This window comes from Pteropus alecto, unplaced genomic scaffold (assembly GCF_000325575.1).
Source record: "Pteropus alecto unplaced genomic scaffold, ASM32557v1 scaffold75, whole genome shotgun sequence".
NCBI classification, from domain to species: domain Eukaryota; kingdom Metazoa; phylum Chordata; class Mammalia; order Chiroptera; family Pteropodidae; genus Pteropus; species Pteropus alecto.
This window is the reverse complement of record NW_006440638.1, coordinates 11,238,890-11,258,808: the sequence shown is the minus strand read 5'-3', so window position 1 is coordinate 11,258,808 and position 19,919 is coordinate 11,238,890. Positions and strand designations below refer to the sequence as shown.

Here is a 19,919-nt window from a genome sequence, read left to right as displayed (position 1 = left end):
AAAAGAGTGTGGACACTTGGTGGTGCATTAAAATTAGACCAGGGTTTTTCAATCTTGGGTGGCACTACTAACTTTTTGGACGGATAATTCTTTTTTGAGGGAGCTGTCCTTTGCATTGTAGGATCTTCAGCCTCTACCCACTGGATGCTGACAGAACCCACTGTTTTGACAATCAAAAATGTCTGCAGACATTGCCAAATGTTTCCTGGAGGGCAAAATTGCCTTGGTTGAGAATCACTGCATTAGACAGACCTGGGTTTAAATCTCAGTAAATTACTTAGCTCTCTGAGGATAATTTGGCTCAACTTTAAAATGGGGATAAGAACAATACTTAGTGAATAGTACTGAGGTGAACATTAAATGAAATAATGGATATAAAGCCTCAAGCCCAGTTTTTGGCACAAAACAAATGTTCAATAAACATTTGCTATACTTATTACTTTTGTTAGCTAGACACAGTGTTCTGGTGAAAAAACTCTGGTAGTTGGAAGTGCCCACAGTGCTCTCAGTATTACTGATGCCCATCAAGTGTTAAAAAAATGTATTTGGCAAAAAGAAATGTCTCAGATATGTTGATCTGCTCTGGCAAATCCTTCCTTACTCAATGTCAAGTATTGGCAAGGTTGCAGGCAAATCCAACACCTCAGTGTAAGCTTCACAGACATTATGAAGGGAATCTCCCCAACCCACTTTCAAACGTGAATCTCTATCAGAGCCAGGTGGACTATCTCTTAATTGGACACACGGTAGAGCTTGAAGGCAGGATGCCAGTATAGTCAGCTGTCAGACACACACACACAAATCTACCCAGTATAAATGCTCAACCATTGGCACCATCTGCTGCCCAAATGTCAGTCACTGTAAAGGAGAACACTTGAATCCTGCACAGTTTGGGGATGAATAGGCCACAACAAATGGCTATGAAAGTTAAGTTCACTGTTAATCACCCATCTCTGTAAGTACGGAGTATAACCACCACCAAGGCCAACTGGATTTTGCATTCAGAGTCAAAGCCATCCTTAATTCTCCAGCTGTAGTTGACTAACACTTGTGTGTTAATGTCTGTGCATTCACTTTCCAAAAGCCTTATCTCTGCTTTTAAAATCATATGCCCTAAACCCGAGTTTACTTTAAACCTAGTTACCGCCTTTGTAAAATCTAAGATGTATAATTATTTTATGTCCTAGTAAAAAAAGAGAAAAAAGTACTGCCAACATCACTAGTATAAGAATTATCCCAATTTCACAGATGTTTATATGTGAAAAAAAAAAAAAGAATCTTGGAGTCAAAGAAATATAATTAGATTTCAACCCATTTTCAAAACTAGAAACTATGCTAATAAATATGTAAGTCCATTTAAAAATAAAAAAATACGTAAGGCCGATTAGACATGAAATCTACATAAATGAGATTTTTTCAGTTTACTTTTTCTGAATGTTAAAGTCTTAGACACATAATGTTGAAAAAATTGAAAATACAGGAGTATTAAGAAAATTAAATTACTTGAAATTCCTCAATTATTAGTATTTTAAAATATTTCCCAACTAGTTTTTATGTGTACATTATTTACACAATATTGGGATCATGTTGTGGTTATAATTTTGTATCTTGCCTTTCTGCTTTTCACGTCACATCATGAACATATGCCCATATCTTTAAAATAGTCTCCAGGAATGACAGAGTTCTTTTATAGTCACGTAAGTTGGATAGGTCCTTAAAAAACTGTATGGTCTGCTGCATTAAAAAACTTTGGGAAACTCCTGGGTAGGGCCCAGCTCTCTTAATACTCTGTGTTGTCAAATGTATTCCTTGCCAGTTAAAGGTGAATCTGTCTTATTATGAATGACTATTGTGAAAGCTCTTTCATCTTGAAAATTAAAGTGGTACAGTAGTATAGTATTATTACAATAGTGAGAATGTCATTGAAAACCAAGTTTACATACTTGTAAGACTAAAATTCCAAACTGTTTAAGAAAGTTACTTTTAATCCCTTTCTTTCTTTTATCTCTCACCAAATGAACTTGTTTGGAAATGCTATTTACCATCAAGAGTCTTGACTATGACTCAAAAAACTTTACTTGTTACTAACCTGGTAAAATAACTGTTGCTTTCTGGCTGGGTTTCTTTCCACATCTAATTCGGTATTCATTTATTGCATTTTCAATCTCCTGAAGCCTTTTCACTGCATCCGTGTAATCCTGCTTTCGTTTTTTCTTCACGGTTTTACAAAGGTCTGGCTCACTGGCAAGTTTCTTTGCAGCTTCAACCAGTTTTTGCTGTATTAGGAAATTGCTCTCCAGTTCTTGCAAAGCAGGATCCTGCATTTATACAATGATACTGTTTTATTTTTATGGATACATATAGTTACTCTCACTTACACTGGATAATAAATCAAATTTCTGTGTATTCTCAAATCAGATGCTCTTTGAGAATAAAATCATCTTAAGTTTTACTGCAAGGTATCTTCATTTTCCTAGAAGACAAGACCTCCCTAATCCATATACTTAAAGTTCTCATTAATCCAAACATCTTTCCTTTTCAAAGAGAACGGCTCTTCATTCATTCAGTTGGTTGGGTGAAGATCATATTTTTCAAGAAGGGATTCTTAACCCAAGATTCACAGACATAGAATGTTATATTCATATGGATAGCTTTAGAGACTGATACATTTGGGTTTGATTATTCTTTCTGGTCATTCCTGGCTGCATGACTCTGAACATACTGCTTAATTTTTTAATTAAATTTTTTTCACTTGTAAAATGGGGATAATATCTACCTTATATAAGTACGGTGAAGATTAAATGAGATAATATATGTGCATTGCTTAGCTTAGAGCTGGGTATGCAGTGAGCACTCAATAAATATCAAAGCTCACTTTATTACTGATGAAAACTGCTATTATTTCCTAAAGTCAAGATGGCTAAATTTCTACAAGAAACACGAGCAGGATCACCCTGTCTGCTGATGTGTAAATGAGAAAGTACATTCCATACTGGCTAATGAATCTGTTAACTTTTTATACCCACGTGCTGTATACATGTATTATCTCATTTGAATATTCCTTGCATCCTTCAGAAAGAAAAAACAATCAATGCACTCCCATTTTGTAGATAAAGAAACTGAGACCTGAGAAATGAGACTTCAAAGAGGCTCAACTATTTGCCAAAGGGTACTACTTAGTTTTAAGTGGAAGAGTCTAATGTCAGAGGTCTTAATTCTTACAATGTTCCCAAATTTATAAACATTTGGGGTTCATTGAGTGCTCTCTATGTTTGGGGGAGTAACAGCAAGAAATAACTCAATTTTAATTGATCTGTGCATAAAAGAAAGAATTCAATTTGGCCCACATTCAACTTTCAACCGGTGAGGTAAAAATGTACAGCAGTGATTCAAAAATCAAAGCAACAAGTCAACCACGCTCAACTAACAGCTCTTCTGTATCACTGTTACTAGAAACGCTGGGAGCTGGTGCTCATACCTCTTCACTTGGCAGCAAGTTGTCATCTAATTTGAACGTGGTACCTACACGCCTTCTGATCTGAGGAGGTTTCTCACCTATGTTCAGCGGATACTCCTTTGGCATTTTGCCTGTGAGCTCCTGTAGAACAGAACAGAATCAATAGGGGGATAATTGACATTGGGTGGAGTTGTCAAACATATTTTGAAGAGTCCCCCGAAAGCAGAAGAAACTCACAGCCTCCCGAAGACAGATCTTCTTTAGCTCCTCAACTTTTTTCAGGAGTTTTTCTTGCAACAGCTTTTCCTTCTTCTTGAGTTCAAGGATTTTCTCTCTCTTTTGTTCCTCACTAACTTCTGAGTCTTGAGAACCTGGAGAGATTAGAAGGGGCGTGGGCAGGGAAGGTTTATACAAGGAATGTTTCCTTCCTTTTTAAAGGACAAAGGATTTTTAAGCCAAACCTGCTAATAAATAGTAGTTTCTTTCTTTTCTCCTTGTTCCTGAACATAATAAAAGGAAACTGGAGTACATTTTCTCATGCTTCTGGGCATCAAATGGAGCCTGGTAATAAAATATGCCTTTTGCATTTTGGCTCAGTCATTTTAGAAGCAATGATAAAATGCTTAAAGTTTTAGACACACTCAAGGAAAGACTTAATTTTTCTGAGCAGGTGAGGTTAGGTGTTCTTGAGATAGCTGTTTAGAATATTCTTTTAGAAAGCAAGCAAGCAAGCAAGGCAAAGGAGTGTTCTGTGCTTCAGATTCACAAGTTGACAATGGGATCTAAATGAGAAATTTCAATTCAGTGAAGTTGCATACACTTAGTGAAGCTACCCGTAGGTACTCACTATCTTTACATCTAGTGTTATTTATACAACCTATTTATATTTAACTTTACATTAAATTTTATTCAAAACTGCTGCATACTGTAAATTTTGATATGCTTCTTTATACCCCAAATAATGGATGGGTTAAAAGATGCATTTAAAAGTGGTTTACAACAACAACAAAAAATGTGAAATAAACTAAAGACTGCTTGCATTTTTCTCTAACCCCAAAATGTTACCTGAAGAGATTAAACTGCCATTGCTTGCCATGATGAATGGACTTTTTGCCTCCAGTGTTACCAGTTTGGAGGTCCTTGGTGTTCCCATCTCTGTCAAATCCATCGCGATATCGTCTAAACTTCTAGCTGAAGGAATTTTTGCCTAAAAGGTACACAACACTGTGATGGAATTCACTCAGTTACACCTATTTCAAATTAATGAAATTATTAAGTAACTATAGAATAGCAAGGTCAACAATTTAGAATATATATATGTGTATATATATATATATATATATATATAGAGAGAGAGAGAGAGAGAGAGAGAGAGAGACACACACACACACACCCACACACGACCTAAGCTTTGTAGCTAAAACATATTAACAATTGTGCATGATTATTTCTCATGGTATACTTCAATCATCAACTTTAAAATGTCACCATACATGTATGCCAAAAGTTGGCAAATTTACGGCTTTTACATTTTTGAAATGTAAAAAAAATTAGAACAGTTGGTAGTAGACTTAAAAAAAAGCTAGAAGAACAAAATCCACGTGCTTGCATCTTTTCTGAGATGCTTATCTTTTGAACAGAAAGCAAATGAGGGACAGGAGTTTATCGCTATAGAAACTCTTCTAGTCACTTACTTTGCTTTGTTTCCGGTCCAAGTAAAACTGATGCTGACTAATTGCCATCACCCAGATGGACTTGATGAGAGAAGAGTTTGCATACCAGGTTTGCACAAAGAGGCCACTTTGCCCAAAGGTTCTTCTTGACACAGAAATCCTGAAAGATTTAGGAAAGCACTGAAATTATTTGCCCCCAGCCTCAACACAGCACAAAATGTACCCAATGAATAATGTTGTAACAAACATTTTAATTGCTTTTCTGCTGTCACACTCATGCTGACAGGGTTCTGATTTTCTCTTTTTATGACGAAACCAATCACACCTATGTAGTATCTTTCTGTAAAACTAGCATATTAAAAAATGCATATACACACTCGAAAGCAGGTGACAATTAGGCAAATTAGAGGTTGTACTAAAAACTGTTAAAACCATCACGAGGTCAGGATCAGCATCTTCCTCAAGGTGAAAGAGCATCTCAGATCTATAGACTTGTCCGGCTCAGATATTATCAGAGGATTAACAAAATAATATTGTTGAAAATATGCAAGTCCAAACCTGGTCCAGAATGCTGCTTGTGCACAACCAGATAAAAAGGAAGATAGGGTGAAAGAGGGAAGGACAAGGGAGGGGGAGGCAGATGCTGTGTGGGGAATGAGAGAAAAGGACCAATGTTCTTTGCAGGAATTCAGGTCATCTTTTTGTCACAGCTGTTTCCTCCATCCCTCTGACCTCAAACATCCATAAATGTGTCTGAAAAGCAACCAACCACTGAAGACTGATAAAGAATTCCTCTGAAGAGTTTAAAGAAACTACAATCCTGACTTTAATTAATGTTGATAACTTGGCAACTGTGTGTGTGTGTTTTTTTTTAAGTGATCAAATGTTAAAATGAGCGAAGGACCTGAATAAACATTCCTCTAAAAAGATATACAAATGGCCAATGAGCACATGAAATGATGCTCAGCCATCATCAGGCATGAGGAAAATGTGATTCAAAACCAGAATGAGCTACCACTTCACACCACCAGGATGGCTACTAAAAAACAAAACAAAACAAAACAAAACAAACAAAAAAAAACCTCAACTGAAAATAACAAGTGTAGGGTGGATGTGGAGAAAATGGAACCATATATGTTGCTGACAGGAATGTAAACTGGTATAGCTGCTTTGGTAAACCATCTGGTAGCTCCTCCAAAGTTTAAAGAGTTTCCACTTCACCCAGCAGTTCTACTCCTAGGTATATACCCAAGAGAAATGAAAACATATATCCGTGTTAAAATCGCACATGAATGTTCATAGCAGCATTATTCATAGTCATCAGAACTGTACAGAGAAAAGGCTATAATCCTCACCTCCGTGGATCATGTACTTCAACAGCAAATTTTTTCTCACGGAAATATAAATTCTCTAGCTGTTTCCATTGGAATAGCTAATAAAATAAGAAAACAAAGAACCACACAGCTTTAATTAATGCTAATCTTTACTAAATCTAGAAATCAGCTTAATAATCAAATAATCAAGAAGGTGCACCAAAATTAAGCACAAATATGTGATGCAGTCTTTTCACAAATTGACTACAATCCGAAACCATTTTATTGCTTCTTCTGACAGCAATATTCGCTTCATCAACCAATCTTCCTTAAACAATAAAACTAGGCAACTGTGGGGTACATGCATACTATTTTTCCACTGACTCAACTAAGTAAGAGTAAGGAAATCCTCGTAGATTCCAGTATGCACATGCCTCCTGATCAAAGATGTTGACTTCATATTTAAATGGAAAGAAATTCAAAGGGATGTTTCAGTAAGACCACAGATTAAATTTCAAAAGAATGCAAAGTGAAAGTAAACCGGAACTTCAAACAGGGGTGATTCTCCATGACACCAGATTCCCCGCCTACAAGTGTTCCCCTAAATGCCACAGAAACCAGGCACCAGAATTGGAGGCAGGGGTGGGGTGGGTTGAATGCTGGAGTTGCCCACTTGGTTTCTGAGCAGGAGCCTCCAGTTTTTGTAAATAGAACTCACTTCTATATTCTCACTGCTGACATTTTATGCAGCTTGCCAGTTTGTTGAGAGAAACATACTTTACTAACAACGTGCTTTTGAAAACCACATAATTTGTAAAAAGCAGCTCATTCACAGAACTGAGTGTGCCCTGCTGTATTTTCTGGCCCCTTATGTTAGCCTGAGCCTCATCTTGTCTCTTAACTTGGAATTCATAGCTGAATTCATCTTCTCTGTCCCTAGTCTTGATGATTAGGGAAATAACAGCACAGAGATTTTATTGCATTATTTAGACTTTGACTGGATTTTTAAAATTATGTTAGAAGAATCTTAAAAGAGCATTTTAATGATCTAAATAATAACTTCTTTTCCATGCACTATCAGCAAAACCATTTCCTGAAGTATAGGAACCAAAGTTTTTCACAAACACATAAACCTCGTGTAAAGGAACGGCATGAGTTCACTGTGCATATGCAGCCAGGAGAGAAAAGTGTTCAAACTAGACCCCCAGTCCCAAACACAGTGAAATAAACCAGCACACACTAAGAACACAGCCCTTTGTGGTCTGAACATGCAGTCATCTCTAACTAGAACACTCGCCCAGGTTGAAAGTTATCAGTGAAAGCTTAAAGCTACATACCGATTTCCTAAAATGTCCGTAGGCTGAAGGCTTTCATTTCTTTTAATCCAGAGGTTCCAAAAATGGGACAGAAATATGAGAGAAAATCTCAAGGTTCTCTCCACTTCCCACTCCCAGACAGCAGCAGCATCGGTGAGTTGTGAACTGAGTTTCATAAGACACTTAGGTGTAACTCAATTTCACAAACTAGCCTCCCACGGCTGACACACTGCCTGACATCAGCAACTCTTACCCAATGACACCTCCCCAGTTCTACTCCTTCCTCTGATCAGTGGGAGGAGAGCAAAGTTCTCAACAGCAGATTTTCCCAGAGGAGAAACTCATTTTTTATATAGGGCACAGTGTGGATTCCGATGATACTTCCTAGGAAGTAAGTTGCTTTGAATCCAGGTGCAAATTTCACCGGAGGCTGTCAGAGGGAGCCATTTCTACCCGGGTTTACTCACCCTGGACATGAACAGGTTTTACAGGAAGAGCCACAATGCAGTTCAGCTGTGTTTTCCTTTGCGTCCATTCCCACACACATAAAAACCAGGGCTGGACTTGAAACATGATCTCTGAAAGTCACCACCTCCTCCTCTTATCGCTTACAAATGTAAAATAGTAGCGCTTTTGCCTCCATTCAGCATGTCCCTGCATTGAGAGCAAACATGCTTCCTGCAAGCAAAAACCCTACTTAAAAGGCGAGGGGCTTCAGTTTACTTAAAGAATTTGAAACAAGTGGCAGCTGGGTTTGCAAAAGAAGTTATGGGAACAAGACGGAGATTTTGTCTGAAAGGCAAAGCCATTTCCCTATCTGAAATCTTAAAAGTTTATGCAAAATGTGATTTCATATATTTGCCTGTAATATTATAAAAGTGAATTGGAATGACACAATTTGTGACAGCAGTTGCCACTAGCCTGGCCATGGTAGAATGTACGAGGGGTAAGAAAATTCAACATTACAAGTATTAGTTGTGTGATTATTAATATTTTGTCATACTTAAAGATATAAGTATGAGATAATATAAGTAAAGAGATAATCCTATTTTTATTAATTAAGTATGACAAAATATTAGTAATCACCAACTTAAGTGGTTATATTCTTGGAACTCATGTATTTTTAAAAAAGTAAGAAGAAATGCAAATTTCTCAAATTAAAATAATACACCTTTACATAAAATGAACATAGGTCTATTTTACACAAGAGTGCAATTTCTACCTTCTAACCATTTGAGAGGCCTCTATTTTAGACATTTATTATTATTGTGATTCTTATCAATGTTTGAAGAAGCCAGGAAAACACTTCTAATTATAGTGGCACTAGATCTAGCTGGCAGCTGGAAATATACTAGCTTTTCTTTTGAAATTTCTGAAATCATTCTTCTATTGTGCTTAACATTATTTGGGTTTTCTTGATCTCAGCAAGCCAGGATAAAACTCTGAAAATGGCAATGGAGCTGAGGTGAAGTGATTCATTTACTGAAAGATGCTCACGGCAACAGTCCTAGGATAGGGCCTGTTATATAGCAGGCAACTGACTAATTTTCCTTTCTTTCCTTTTTGCCAATGTTTTTCTTAAAGGATAAATAAGAGACCCCTACCCCGCCCCCCAGTCAAAATCATGCAGAGACTTCAGGAAGGAAAAGGGGAAAATGGTCAGCTGATTGACTTGTTGGGGCCTCTACATTAGAGAAATGGTCTGTCATATAATAGAGAATATTCTAAATCACCTGAAATATGAAGCGTTTTAAAGAAACCATTACGCATTTGAAGAAAGAGATCAAATTTCAAAGGAAGAAGGCAGCAAAGTATGCTTCACGTTTTCTATTATTTGGGGAATACTGGTGCCCATATAGTGTAGGACTGTCCATCACTGGGTATGTCGTCTTACAAGGTAGGACAAGACTATTATATATATTATCTATGCATGTGTGTGTATACACAAACACACTTGTAATTTTCATATTAAAATCGAAAACAATATTTTGCCCAAGCCAAATTATCACTCTTGGATATTGGGGGACGGGGGGGCGTGGCGCGGGCAGAAAGGATTTAATTGCATTGCAACACAAAGTTAAGAATATGAAACTGGACTGTTTTCCAAAGCGATCATTAAATAAGTATAACAAGTCATTTATTAGTATTTATTGTTGTTTATGTGACACTCACTAGTAGCTATAAGTTAGAAATTTTGCTGTTTTTGGAACCTATGGTGTTAGTAACAAAAGGAAATGCTTGTATGGAGAAAAGAAAACTATAAATTAGGTCTTCCCTACTCTACACTCATCTAGAATGATTAGTTGTGCCCTTTAGCATCAAAAGAAGGAAGCAGATAGCAACAGATGAAATAATAGCTGGGATTAACTTTGAGATTGCAAAATAAATAAATAAATAGATAAAATTAAAAAAGTAAAAGAACAATAAACAATGATATTAACAAAGAGATAATCAAAAAACTACAACAGAAAGAGAACATATCCTAAGGTCAGTAATCATCCTGTCTTAAAAAAGATAGTGTCAGAGAAATTTTAAAAACTGATGCTGAAAACCAAAGCATAATCAAACCCTATTTTGAAAGTGAACTAAGTATTGTAATAAGAAGAAATCCCCTTTATCTTTATATGTAAAGGAAGTTGATGGTTTTAGAATTTACCACACATTTTAACACTTTATTTAATGAATTTCATGGATTGAGTATTTAAGCCATTTTCTTGAAATCTGCAATCAATATTTATTAGATCCAACCCACTATTATAGACTTAAATAGAAGAAATCACTCCTTCCCAATCACAATTACAATGGTTCCTAAATATTTGAGGCTCCTAAATATTTGAGTCAACTTTAGAAAAAAATACTACAAGGAAAAGCACAGAGACTTTTAGAAGACAGAGAAGTGCATACTTTAGTTTCTCTTGGAGTTGTTTATTCATTCCTCTTCAATAATCAACAAATGTTTCTTCTCCACCTTCTATGTGAGAGGTCCTGTTCTTGCTGCTAAAAAATGGACTGGTCTCCTCCCCTGTGGTGATTACTCGAACCAACTGCACCAAGTCAGACTGCCTTGCTTTGCATTCTGGTTCCATCACTTGTGTTTTATTTGGCAAGCAGCTTAACTTTCCTGAGTCTCAGTTTCCTCATCTGTAAAATGGGACCAACAGCACCTGTCTTGGAGGGCTGTTGGAAGGTTCAGGGAGATTATGTTTGTGAAGCACTTAGCTCAGTGCTTGTCTCAGAATAAATATTTGGTAAATGATAAAGCTAGTTGTATTTGCTACAAAGGACTCTCAGTCCAATTTACTAATTTTATCATGCTTTTGTGCAGCCACATTATAGCAGAAACAGCTCTCTGGATCACTGATCTGTTTTTCCCCTGATGAGTAACAGCCAAGTTATTCTGTTGACACACCTGTGTCACTCAGGTTTCCAATTCTGTGAGTTTCAGCCTCTGTAAAAACTGCTGTATTGTCTGTTAATTTCATCGTTGGTTTCCGGATACACCCTCTAGGTAGGAAATGTGTTCACTGTTACTGCATCATGGAGGTCACAGAGGAGGAGGGAGTGGTGGGTCAAGGCACGCCCACAGGGAGAGGCATGGCACCAAGCCCCCTCCTGTCTGGGGTACCCAGGATAGGAATGTGCCCTGGCAGGTATAAAAATGCTGAGGAGTGTGCTCCTGCCACGACAAGAGGGACCTCCTGAGGTAATAAAGACTAAAAGACAGAGAAAAAGCTTCAGACAGAAAGGATCAAACTGTCTTTTTGAATCTTGTCAAATTGAAACTAGACATCATCCAAAGGTTTAACACTAGCAAGGACAGGAAAGATGTCACCAGTTTTTTTTTGTTTTTGTTTTAAAATAATAGCTCTTATAGGTTAATCATTTAACTGCAAATTCACCTGGAAATGACTAAATTTGGGAAAGTCACAGCTGTAGTGTATGATTGTACATCCAACAATGACTCACAGAGTGATTCCCTGCTCTAACCTGAAGAAAACAAAATCATCGTATCATTGATTTGTTATTTTTCATTTAAAAATCATTTACACTTGATGAACCAGCTAGTAGATCTGTTTGCCTTCTAAAGTATGACAAAAACAGAATTTTGCAGGATTATTGGCTTTTAGAAAGCCAAATTGACCTACCTTCTATCTAGCCAGCCATTCTTCTATCGAATGCTTATGTGACTGAGCAACCCCATGAGGAGTACTACTTTCAATCCCATTGATGAATGATAAAACTGAGGCTCAGAGGGGTTTAGGTAAATCAGCCAAGGTGGAACAGGTACACAGGGTCGGCTCTGGGATTCACAGCCAGGCACAACCAGGTTCCAAGTACACCAGTGTCTAATCAGAGCTCACCATCATGTCTTTGTCACCTGAGAAGAGTGCTCTATGGACATTTGTTATATTAAGAAAAGAAAGAAAGAAAAAAAGATAGAGAGAGAGACAGAGAGAGAGAAAGAAAAAGAAAGAAAGACGGAAAGAAGGAACGAACAAATGAGTAACTCCCAGTTCTACCTTACGGAAAGAAAAAGCACACTAATTATGGCAGTCATTTGCAGAAAAGGACTATGAGTCCCTCACAGTTTACTTAGACTAGTGGTCTCAACCAACAATGATTTCGTATCACTCCCCATCCCTTCCCACAACCCCAGGACATCTGGAGATGGATGAGACATTTTTGGTTATCACACTGGAGGAGAGGGTGCTGCTAGCATCTTGAGGGTGGAGGCCAGAGATGCTGTAGAACATCTTACCATGCTCAGAATAGAATTATCTGGCCCAAAATGTCAAAAGTGCTGAGACTGAGAAACCCTGACGCAGAGGACAATTTTTGGTGATGTAACTTTGTTTTGGTCAGTGGAGTGTGTTGATAAGGAAGATAAAATTTCTGCTCTGAAAAAATGAATTTTGGAATTCTATTTTTCTCACCTAGGTATGCCTTAAGGAACAAATGGTATTCAAATTGTCTTCTATGCAAATGTTATCTACATTTGCAACAACTGATCAGACTAGAAGAGGCCTTGCAAACAGTGTCAGGTATGATAAACTAAATTTTCTTAACATACCTAAATGGTACACACTCAGGTAGAGAAAATTACCTGATGTGATGGCATAACCTTCCATTCATAAAATATCACATCTTAAATGCAAGGAGTAAAATATTCTCAATATTTGTGAAAAAGTTTAGATTAAAAGTTCTGGGTATCAGGAAATGCATAACGTAAAAACCTGACTGTCTAAGAGGATGTCATCTCACCCAGATTTCCTTTGTGGCCGAATCTCTAATCTCCCAGAGTTGATCTAATGACTGCCTGTTAATAATGCAGGTATTACTCATCACATGTACTTGGTATAACCAGGGTTGAACTGCTGCTCGCAGGCACCTGCCTGGTGCTTTTGGATGTTTATAGCTGGCATCCCTTCTCACAAGTTGGTACCTAGTCTGGTTATTATTTATTTTCAATAAAATCTCTACTTTTGAATATAATTCTGTCTTTCCAAATCTATTGTCAGGTCTTTGATGCCAGGGACTTGTTTTGTTTTGTTTTTTTTCCCCCTTAAATAAGATAGAGAATATAAAGTGCTACCTCAGGAACCTTGCAAACAGATGGCTTCAATACATTTTGTTTTTGAAAAATATAAAATTGGGTACATTGCAGTGTCTTGCTAGAAACTTGTTCCTGAAGTTTGAATGAATTAAAACCAAACCAATCTTTAGTCATAAGTACACACTGAAGAAAGCTTTACTGTTTATGCACCTTCACAGAACAATTTTTCAATGTTTTATGTACTATTTGGTTTTCTCTACATTTGAACTAGTCAATCTTATTAAAGAGCTTGCTTTCATTTTTCTCTTTGTACCAACAATTCAGCCAGTTGGTAAATGCATAGAAATACAAAGTAATATTAAATAATGAAATCTAATAATTTTGCCTGTCCAACAGGCATTTCTCTTTAAACATCATCTTCAGTTTCTACAGGGAACACTCTTACTCTTTAAGCTCTAGCTATAGTGGTTTCCTCTCAGTTGTGACAATGTGCCTCCCTCTCTCCCAACAGCATATACTGTTCTCTGACTAGAACATGCCAACCCACTCTTCACAAACCTTACTTTCGCATTCTTCAGGTCTCAACTTAAATATCGCCTTTCTCAGAGAGGCCTTCCCTGAACACACTAAATGTTCCTCACCCATCCCATTATTGTCCCACCATCAGAGACTATTATTTCCATCAGAAACCATGCAAAATTTATAATTATGTCTTTATTTCTTGCTTACTTGTTTGTTTCTCACTAACCACTCCCTAAAACACTTCAAAGAAAACAAACACAGTATGACAAAAATTACTTATCGCTTTCAGGATATATTTTTCCTCCTTCCTTTTAGAAACCGAACACCCTGAGTTAAGGCTTTGCCCACGGCCACCTAGAGACTGCACTTCATAGTCTCCCTTGCAATTAAACTTGGTGACTTTATGAATAATAAGACTGCTTATCTTGGATTCTTTCCATTTGCCTCCTGGTTTTGAAATGAAAATGGATACTCATCAATGCTCAACTAATTCTCTAAGAGTTCCTTGTCTTCTTAGAAGAGCCGCTTAAAATTCTAAGTATGATTAACTGTAGGAGGGGAAGAGAAATACCGAAGCTGTACAGTAAACTTTCTGTAAATTATTGTGTGAAGGGAAAAATATCTACTCACTAAAAGAATTCACTAACTTATTGGGTCCTCAGTGGTCTGTGAGGTAGATAGAGTAGACAAAATTATTTGAATTTGACAGTTGAGAAAATAAAGGTCCAGAAAGGTTGAATGACAACTCCAGGTCAGCCAACCAGTAAGCAGGAGTGCAAGACTGGTTCTTATTTCAAATCCGATGTACAGGATTTGAGCTCTTCTCCCATAGATTCTGCAGAAGGTTTTAACAATCAGATTGATTACTGGTGTGGCTGAAACTTAACTATACACTTTAAAAACAGCATGGACAGGTCTCCAGTTGATATTTGGGGATTCAACTGTTTCCCTCTAAAGCATACTTAATTTTGTATTGATGTAGAAAGTGCGGCTGGACAGCACATGTTTGCTTCTTCTACCGTTAACCTCATTTGGCATTTAGGCAGCATTAGAAGTAGCACCCTAAATGACATCTATGGTGATGTGGTAGTGTGGTGAAAGCAAAAAGGGGTTAGAAACGATCAAGATGGCTGTCCTTAGAAAAGCAAGTGAGTCACTGAGTTTAAATGAAAGGAACCCTATACTTTTATGACAAGGAAACAGAAAGATGTTTGTGCTTGTTACTTAATTCATCTGGCTCTGGGCATTTGGGAATTCCAATAGTTAAAAAAAGAAAAGTCAGTTAACTGAAGGCTGAGAACCTTCTCCCCACCCTGAAATACCCTGGGGTGATCACGAGACTTTCTCGACATGTTATAATGTAGAAAGATACTAATCTTGAAAGGCATTTTATCTCACTATGGTCTTCCTATGGCACCTTGACTAGGTGCCCTTTTATTTCTCTCATCTCTGACTGGTTCTGGTTTTCTGAGGTGAAATAACTTGCCAGAGGGGAACAAATCAGTCACTGACCCACTGTCTACTTCTTTATGAAGAACAAACATTTACTTTAATCAGCCACTGACCCACTGTCTACTTCTTTATGAAGAACAAACATTTTTCCTTGAAGTACTGAATAAACAATAAAAACCTAGAAGGAATATAAGTCTATATGTTTTCTTTTCAGAGTAAAACTTCATCATTTTTAAGTTCAGATGTCTTATGATCTGAAATTCAGTTGAGTTCTGTTATGTTTTCGCATTCCATAAGAGTTTGCAATGACACATTTCATGCACAAAAGGAGGATTAAAAAGAAAAACTGCTTATGATCTGAATTTTTAATGCCCTGAATTTTTGTGGTTTGTAACTCAGAATTTTAAATTTTTCTTTTAATTTGCATCATGCACTAGGGCACTGTTATTAATGAACTGGGAGAGAGGCGGAGTGCTTACCAGTCTCTGAAAATAGAAAATCTGAGTGTGAATTAGTAGATGAAACATTAGGGCTATGGGTCCGTAGCAATGTTCTCTACTCAAAAAGTGATCCAAGAATATTTCTCACACCCGTCTTTATTCTCTCTCTCCCTCACTACCAATGAACAACTACCAGTTATCGAGTGATGACTGTGCATCAGACAGTGCTAAATATAATCTCATTTAATTCTCAAAACCATCCTATGCATTTGGTGGCATAACACTGTACAGATGAGGAAGCTGAGTTTAAAGAGAAATTAAACAACATGCCCAAGGTTACACAGCAAATAGACATCAGAGACAGGCTTTGGGTTTCTTCCCAAACTCTTGCCCTGAATCGTTACACTATATGAATTGAAGACAACTTGGCCCCCCTGACTGGCAAAAGCCTTATAGCCAAAATTCATTAAGGGCACTTGCTGGGTATTCTGAGAGGTAAGACAAACATAGTCCCCAACAGTCATAGGCTATAACTGATAAACATTATGAGAAAAGGACAGATGGCCTCAGCCTGTGGATCTTGGATCAACACCTTTTCAAAACAGCCTTTTGGCATCAGTCAGTCTCTCTTATTACTGGCAAATCTTACTCCTTCTGGCTCATTTTTAGGCCATATAATTATAACAAAGCAGGCATGTGGTTCAAGAGGCTAAGCACGTACAAGGCCTCCCATTCCAGCCTTTGTTTCATTCGAGTTTGCCAATTTGACCTTCATTTGCGCCCGGCCATTGGTAACTTGCTGCGTGTACAGGTCCAAGTAAACAGTTGAAGCAGATCCTGCTTTTACATGTATGCATGCACCGCCCTTTAAATGATGCATTTTTTCATTTATGTCAACTGGGCCAGGACAGAGACTTTTAAAACATCCTCCCTCCAATTAAACCCTTAAATTGTTTGGACGTGGAAAAAAATAAAGATATGAAAGCAAAATCCATTGTCAGATTTAACAGAAGAAGAAAGGAAGAGGTAAACAATGGTATAGAGTAGACACCTGCTTAAATAAGCAAGAAAGAGAAGGCAAGACAGTGATAACACAAGATGGCCTGTTTATGAGTTTTTTCCCCGAACTAAATGGCATTTCTTGAAAATGAAATAGGAAAACTCTGCAAATTGAAAAAAAGAAAGTGGCTTCTGACCCTTGGAATGAATGAGCACACTTGATTATGATCAGTGTCAAACAATATTTACCAATTTCTATGAAACTGTGAATGTACAGAAAGGGCCACGAGTCATGAGCAACTGAGAGGAAATTAACTGCAATATTTACCGTGCAGATTCTGACTCATCATTATTTTGAATGAAAGCCTGGTTGTTTTCAGTGGTTACATTTACATTCTGTGAGAATCTCAATTTTATCAAACCACATTAACTAAGAAAATACTTGCGAGTCAAGTTATATTTTACATGCAAGATTCAGAAAACCAGCAACACTCCTGCATGTTATTTCTTAAAGTAAAATTTAGGGGAGAAATAAATTACCGCAAACTGTTGACATAATTGAGGTCTACCTTAAGAAAACACGATAGGCTATAATTTGATCTTATAAAATAGGTAAACTGGGGGTTACTTGTTTGTCTACCTTTCCCCAATGGAAACAACCGTAATATCTAACAAAACAGAATTGGTTAAATAATGTATTTCTACACAATGGAACACTAAAAAGAGTAACAAGAGATTTATTTATAAGTGACCTAAAGAAATTTGACATGGTATGGAACAGTGTACATAGTAAGATTTCTTACTCTCTGTAAAAGTTTAGTATACACAATGACCAAGTCTAAATGAACCATTTCATAGTACTCTCTTGACATTGGTCATCATAGGGAGAAACAGGGACTGCAGGACTTCTGCCCTCACTGACATGTTTCTGTAGTTTTTGCTTTTTTGGTTTCTTTTACAATGAATAAGTTATGGTAAAAAATTAAAACATGTAATAATAAGTAAAAATTGATTTTGCAAAATTTTTAAAAATTACATGGCCCTCATTTCTAATGTTCTTTATTAGAAATTTGGTCTTAGAAGCAAATTTTCAAGTATTCCTTATTTCAATTGATCTTGGTCATAGGGTTCATAGAGCCAAATTCTATTTGTATGATTACATACATGCTCTCTTACTGTCCTTCACACAAATGGATCTTGGCTGTTAAAAAATGCTTTATTATTTCTATTGATAACTTGGATAAGCTTCAATGCCCAACTAGTGAGAGCCGGATAGGCATTAGAAGGGGGCTGTGGTTTGCCGTAGGCCACCCTTTTGTGTTGTCTGTGTCAGTTTCACAACCGTAAAAAGGAGAGAAAAGGGAAGTTTTACTTATTCTCTTAACTGAGAGGAAGATTGTGAGCACTGATTGAAGCTAAAAGGACACTTAGAAGAAAAGTGTATGGTATGATTATAAGGGCCTAACTTTATGAAGAATATGGCTGGTTTTCTAAACACATTAAAGCAAGAGACAGATGGAAGCGATAAAAGTTATTCAGTGCTATGATGTCGGAGTATGATAACACAGGCAGCTTGACCATGGACTGTTATTACAGGCCATTGTTTCACTGCTGTAACTTCTAGTGATGGCAGCAGCACACAGGGAGGGTGGGAAAATCTACCAGGACAGCATGAGTAAACCTTTTGTCATTCTAATACTGAGTAGGCTGGGGCATCCAGATGGTTATCTATATGGATTCATCAATTCTTATATAGGCAAAAATGTTATATACACTTGTGCTTGGTTCAAGAGAAACAACTTCGTAATCAAATTTCAAATTGAAAATAATGTAACTTGTAGCTCTAGAAAATCTAAACCCAATAGAGTGTGACCCATTAATAAACAATGCATAACTTATTTTTCTTTAAAGAAACAGACATGGTTATTGTGGAAAATTGTTAAACAAAGGTAAGCAAAAATAGCAAGCGTAGTAAAAAAAGGATAACTCATAACTGTATTACTGAGAGGCAATGGCATCAAAAATTTTGGTAAATGTCTTTACAATTCATCTATCTGTTTTACATCCAATGTAAATATGTGTGTGTGTGTCTAAAATACAAATGGCATTATCCTGTTCATACTAACTTAACTATTTAACACTTAACTCGGATCTTCTCTGAACTCATGGTTTTACTAACCAAAAGTTCTTTGCCTAAGACTGTTTGGTATCCCTTAAAACAATGTCTGCAGATCTAGAACAGCTCAAGTTTCTCCTAAGTGTCTGAGATGATTCACACTTACTTTCCGAGGTTTCACCTTATCTTGTAAATCATACTGGCCAATTCCTTTATAGCTGATTCCAAGCCACCAAGGAAGTCCTTGTTTATCCTGGAAGATGGAAAAGCATGAGAACCAAGACCTAATTGTTAAGTCTTCTAGAGGTAGAGTAATATTCACCAATTTCATCCTTTAACAAGTTTCTGCAAGTCAAAATAAAGCTGTCTTGGTAAACAAAACAGTACTCAATAACCTAACTTATTATTAAAATGCCTTCTTAGTGTTCCTTCAAATAAGATTTATAAGTCAAAACAAATACTGTTAATACCACCAAAAAGAATGAAGTATTACAGCTTTGATTAAACAGTTGGAGAAGAAATAAAATATAAGTCAATTAAGAATTAATCCAGAGTATAAAGCCAGTTATCTATTAAAAAAGGAAAGAGAAAGAAAGAAAGAAAGAAAGAAAGAAAGAAAGAAAGAAAGAAGAAAGAAAGAAAGAAAGAAAGAAAGAAAGAGAAAGAAAGAAAAAGAAAGAAAGAAAGAGGAAGAAAGAAAAAGAAAGAAAGAAAGAAAATAGGAAAAAGCTCTATGTTCTTTAGATCAGCTATAAAAGGTCAGGGATAAAGAAAGAAAGAGAAAGAAAGAAAAAGAAAGAAAGTAAGAAAATAGGAAAAAGCTCTATGTTCTTTAGACCAGCTATAAAAGGTCAGGGAAGTTTCCAAAGAATTACAAAGATGTAAAAGTGGTTCCAAAACCTGATGTTTGTAATAGACTTAATGATGAACATGAGAATACTGAAAAACTCTTTTGGAGAACTATATAATTCAATGACAGGATATCTGAATAATGACTTGGAGGTACATATGGGGAGAGGAGAAATTTTTTTTCCCATAAATCTATCTTTTAGGTCTTACAAAGCAAAAGATGTATCA

The 19,919-nt window shown here is 36.7% G+C and overlaps 1 protein-coding gene across 5 annotated transcripts in view; it reads right to left on the bottom strand.

Annotated features, from left to right (window-relative positions):
• The window catches only part of FRMD4B (FERM domain containing 4B), a 307,013-nt gene that overhangs the window by 12,997 nt on the left and 274,097 nt on the right, over positions 1-19,919 (bottom strand). For all 5 annotated transcript variants that reach the window (XM_015593792.2, XM_015593793.2, XM_006917659.3 and 2 more), the window contains 7 exons: positions 19,009-19,095; positions 6,486-6,562; positions 5,152-5,290; positions 4,523-4,664; positions 3,695-3,828; positions 3,479-3,598; positions 2,090-2,318 (listed from right to left, as the gene is read on the bottom strand). In XM_015593792.2, coding sequence (XP_015449278.1) covers positions 2,090-2,318; positions 3,479-3,598; positions 3,695-3,828; positions 4,523-4,664; positions 5,152-5,290; positions 6,486-6,562; positions 19,009-19,095 — 928 coding nt within the window. The remainder of the gene's footprint in view (positions 1-2,089; positions 2,319-3,478; positions 3,599-3,694; positions 3,829-4,522; positions 4,665-5,151; positions 5,291-6,485; positions 6,563-19,008; positions 19,096-19,919) is intronic.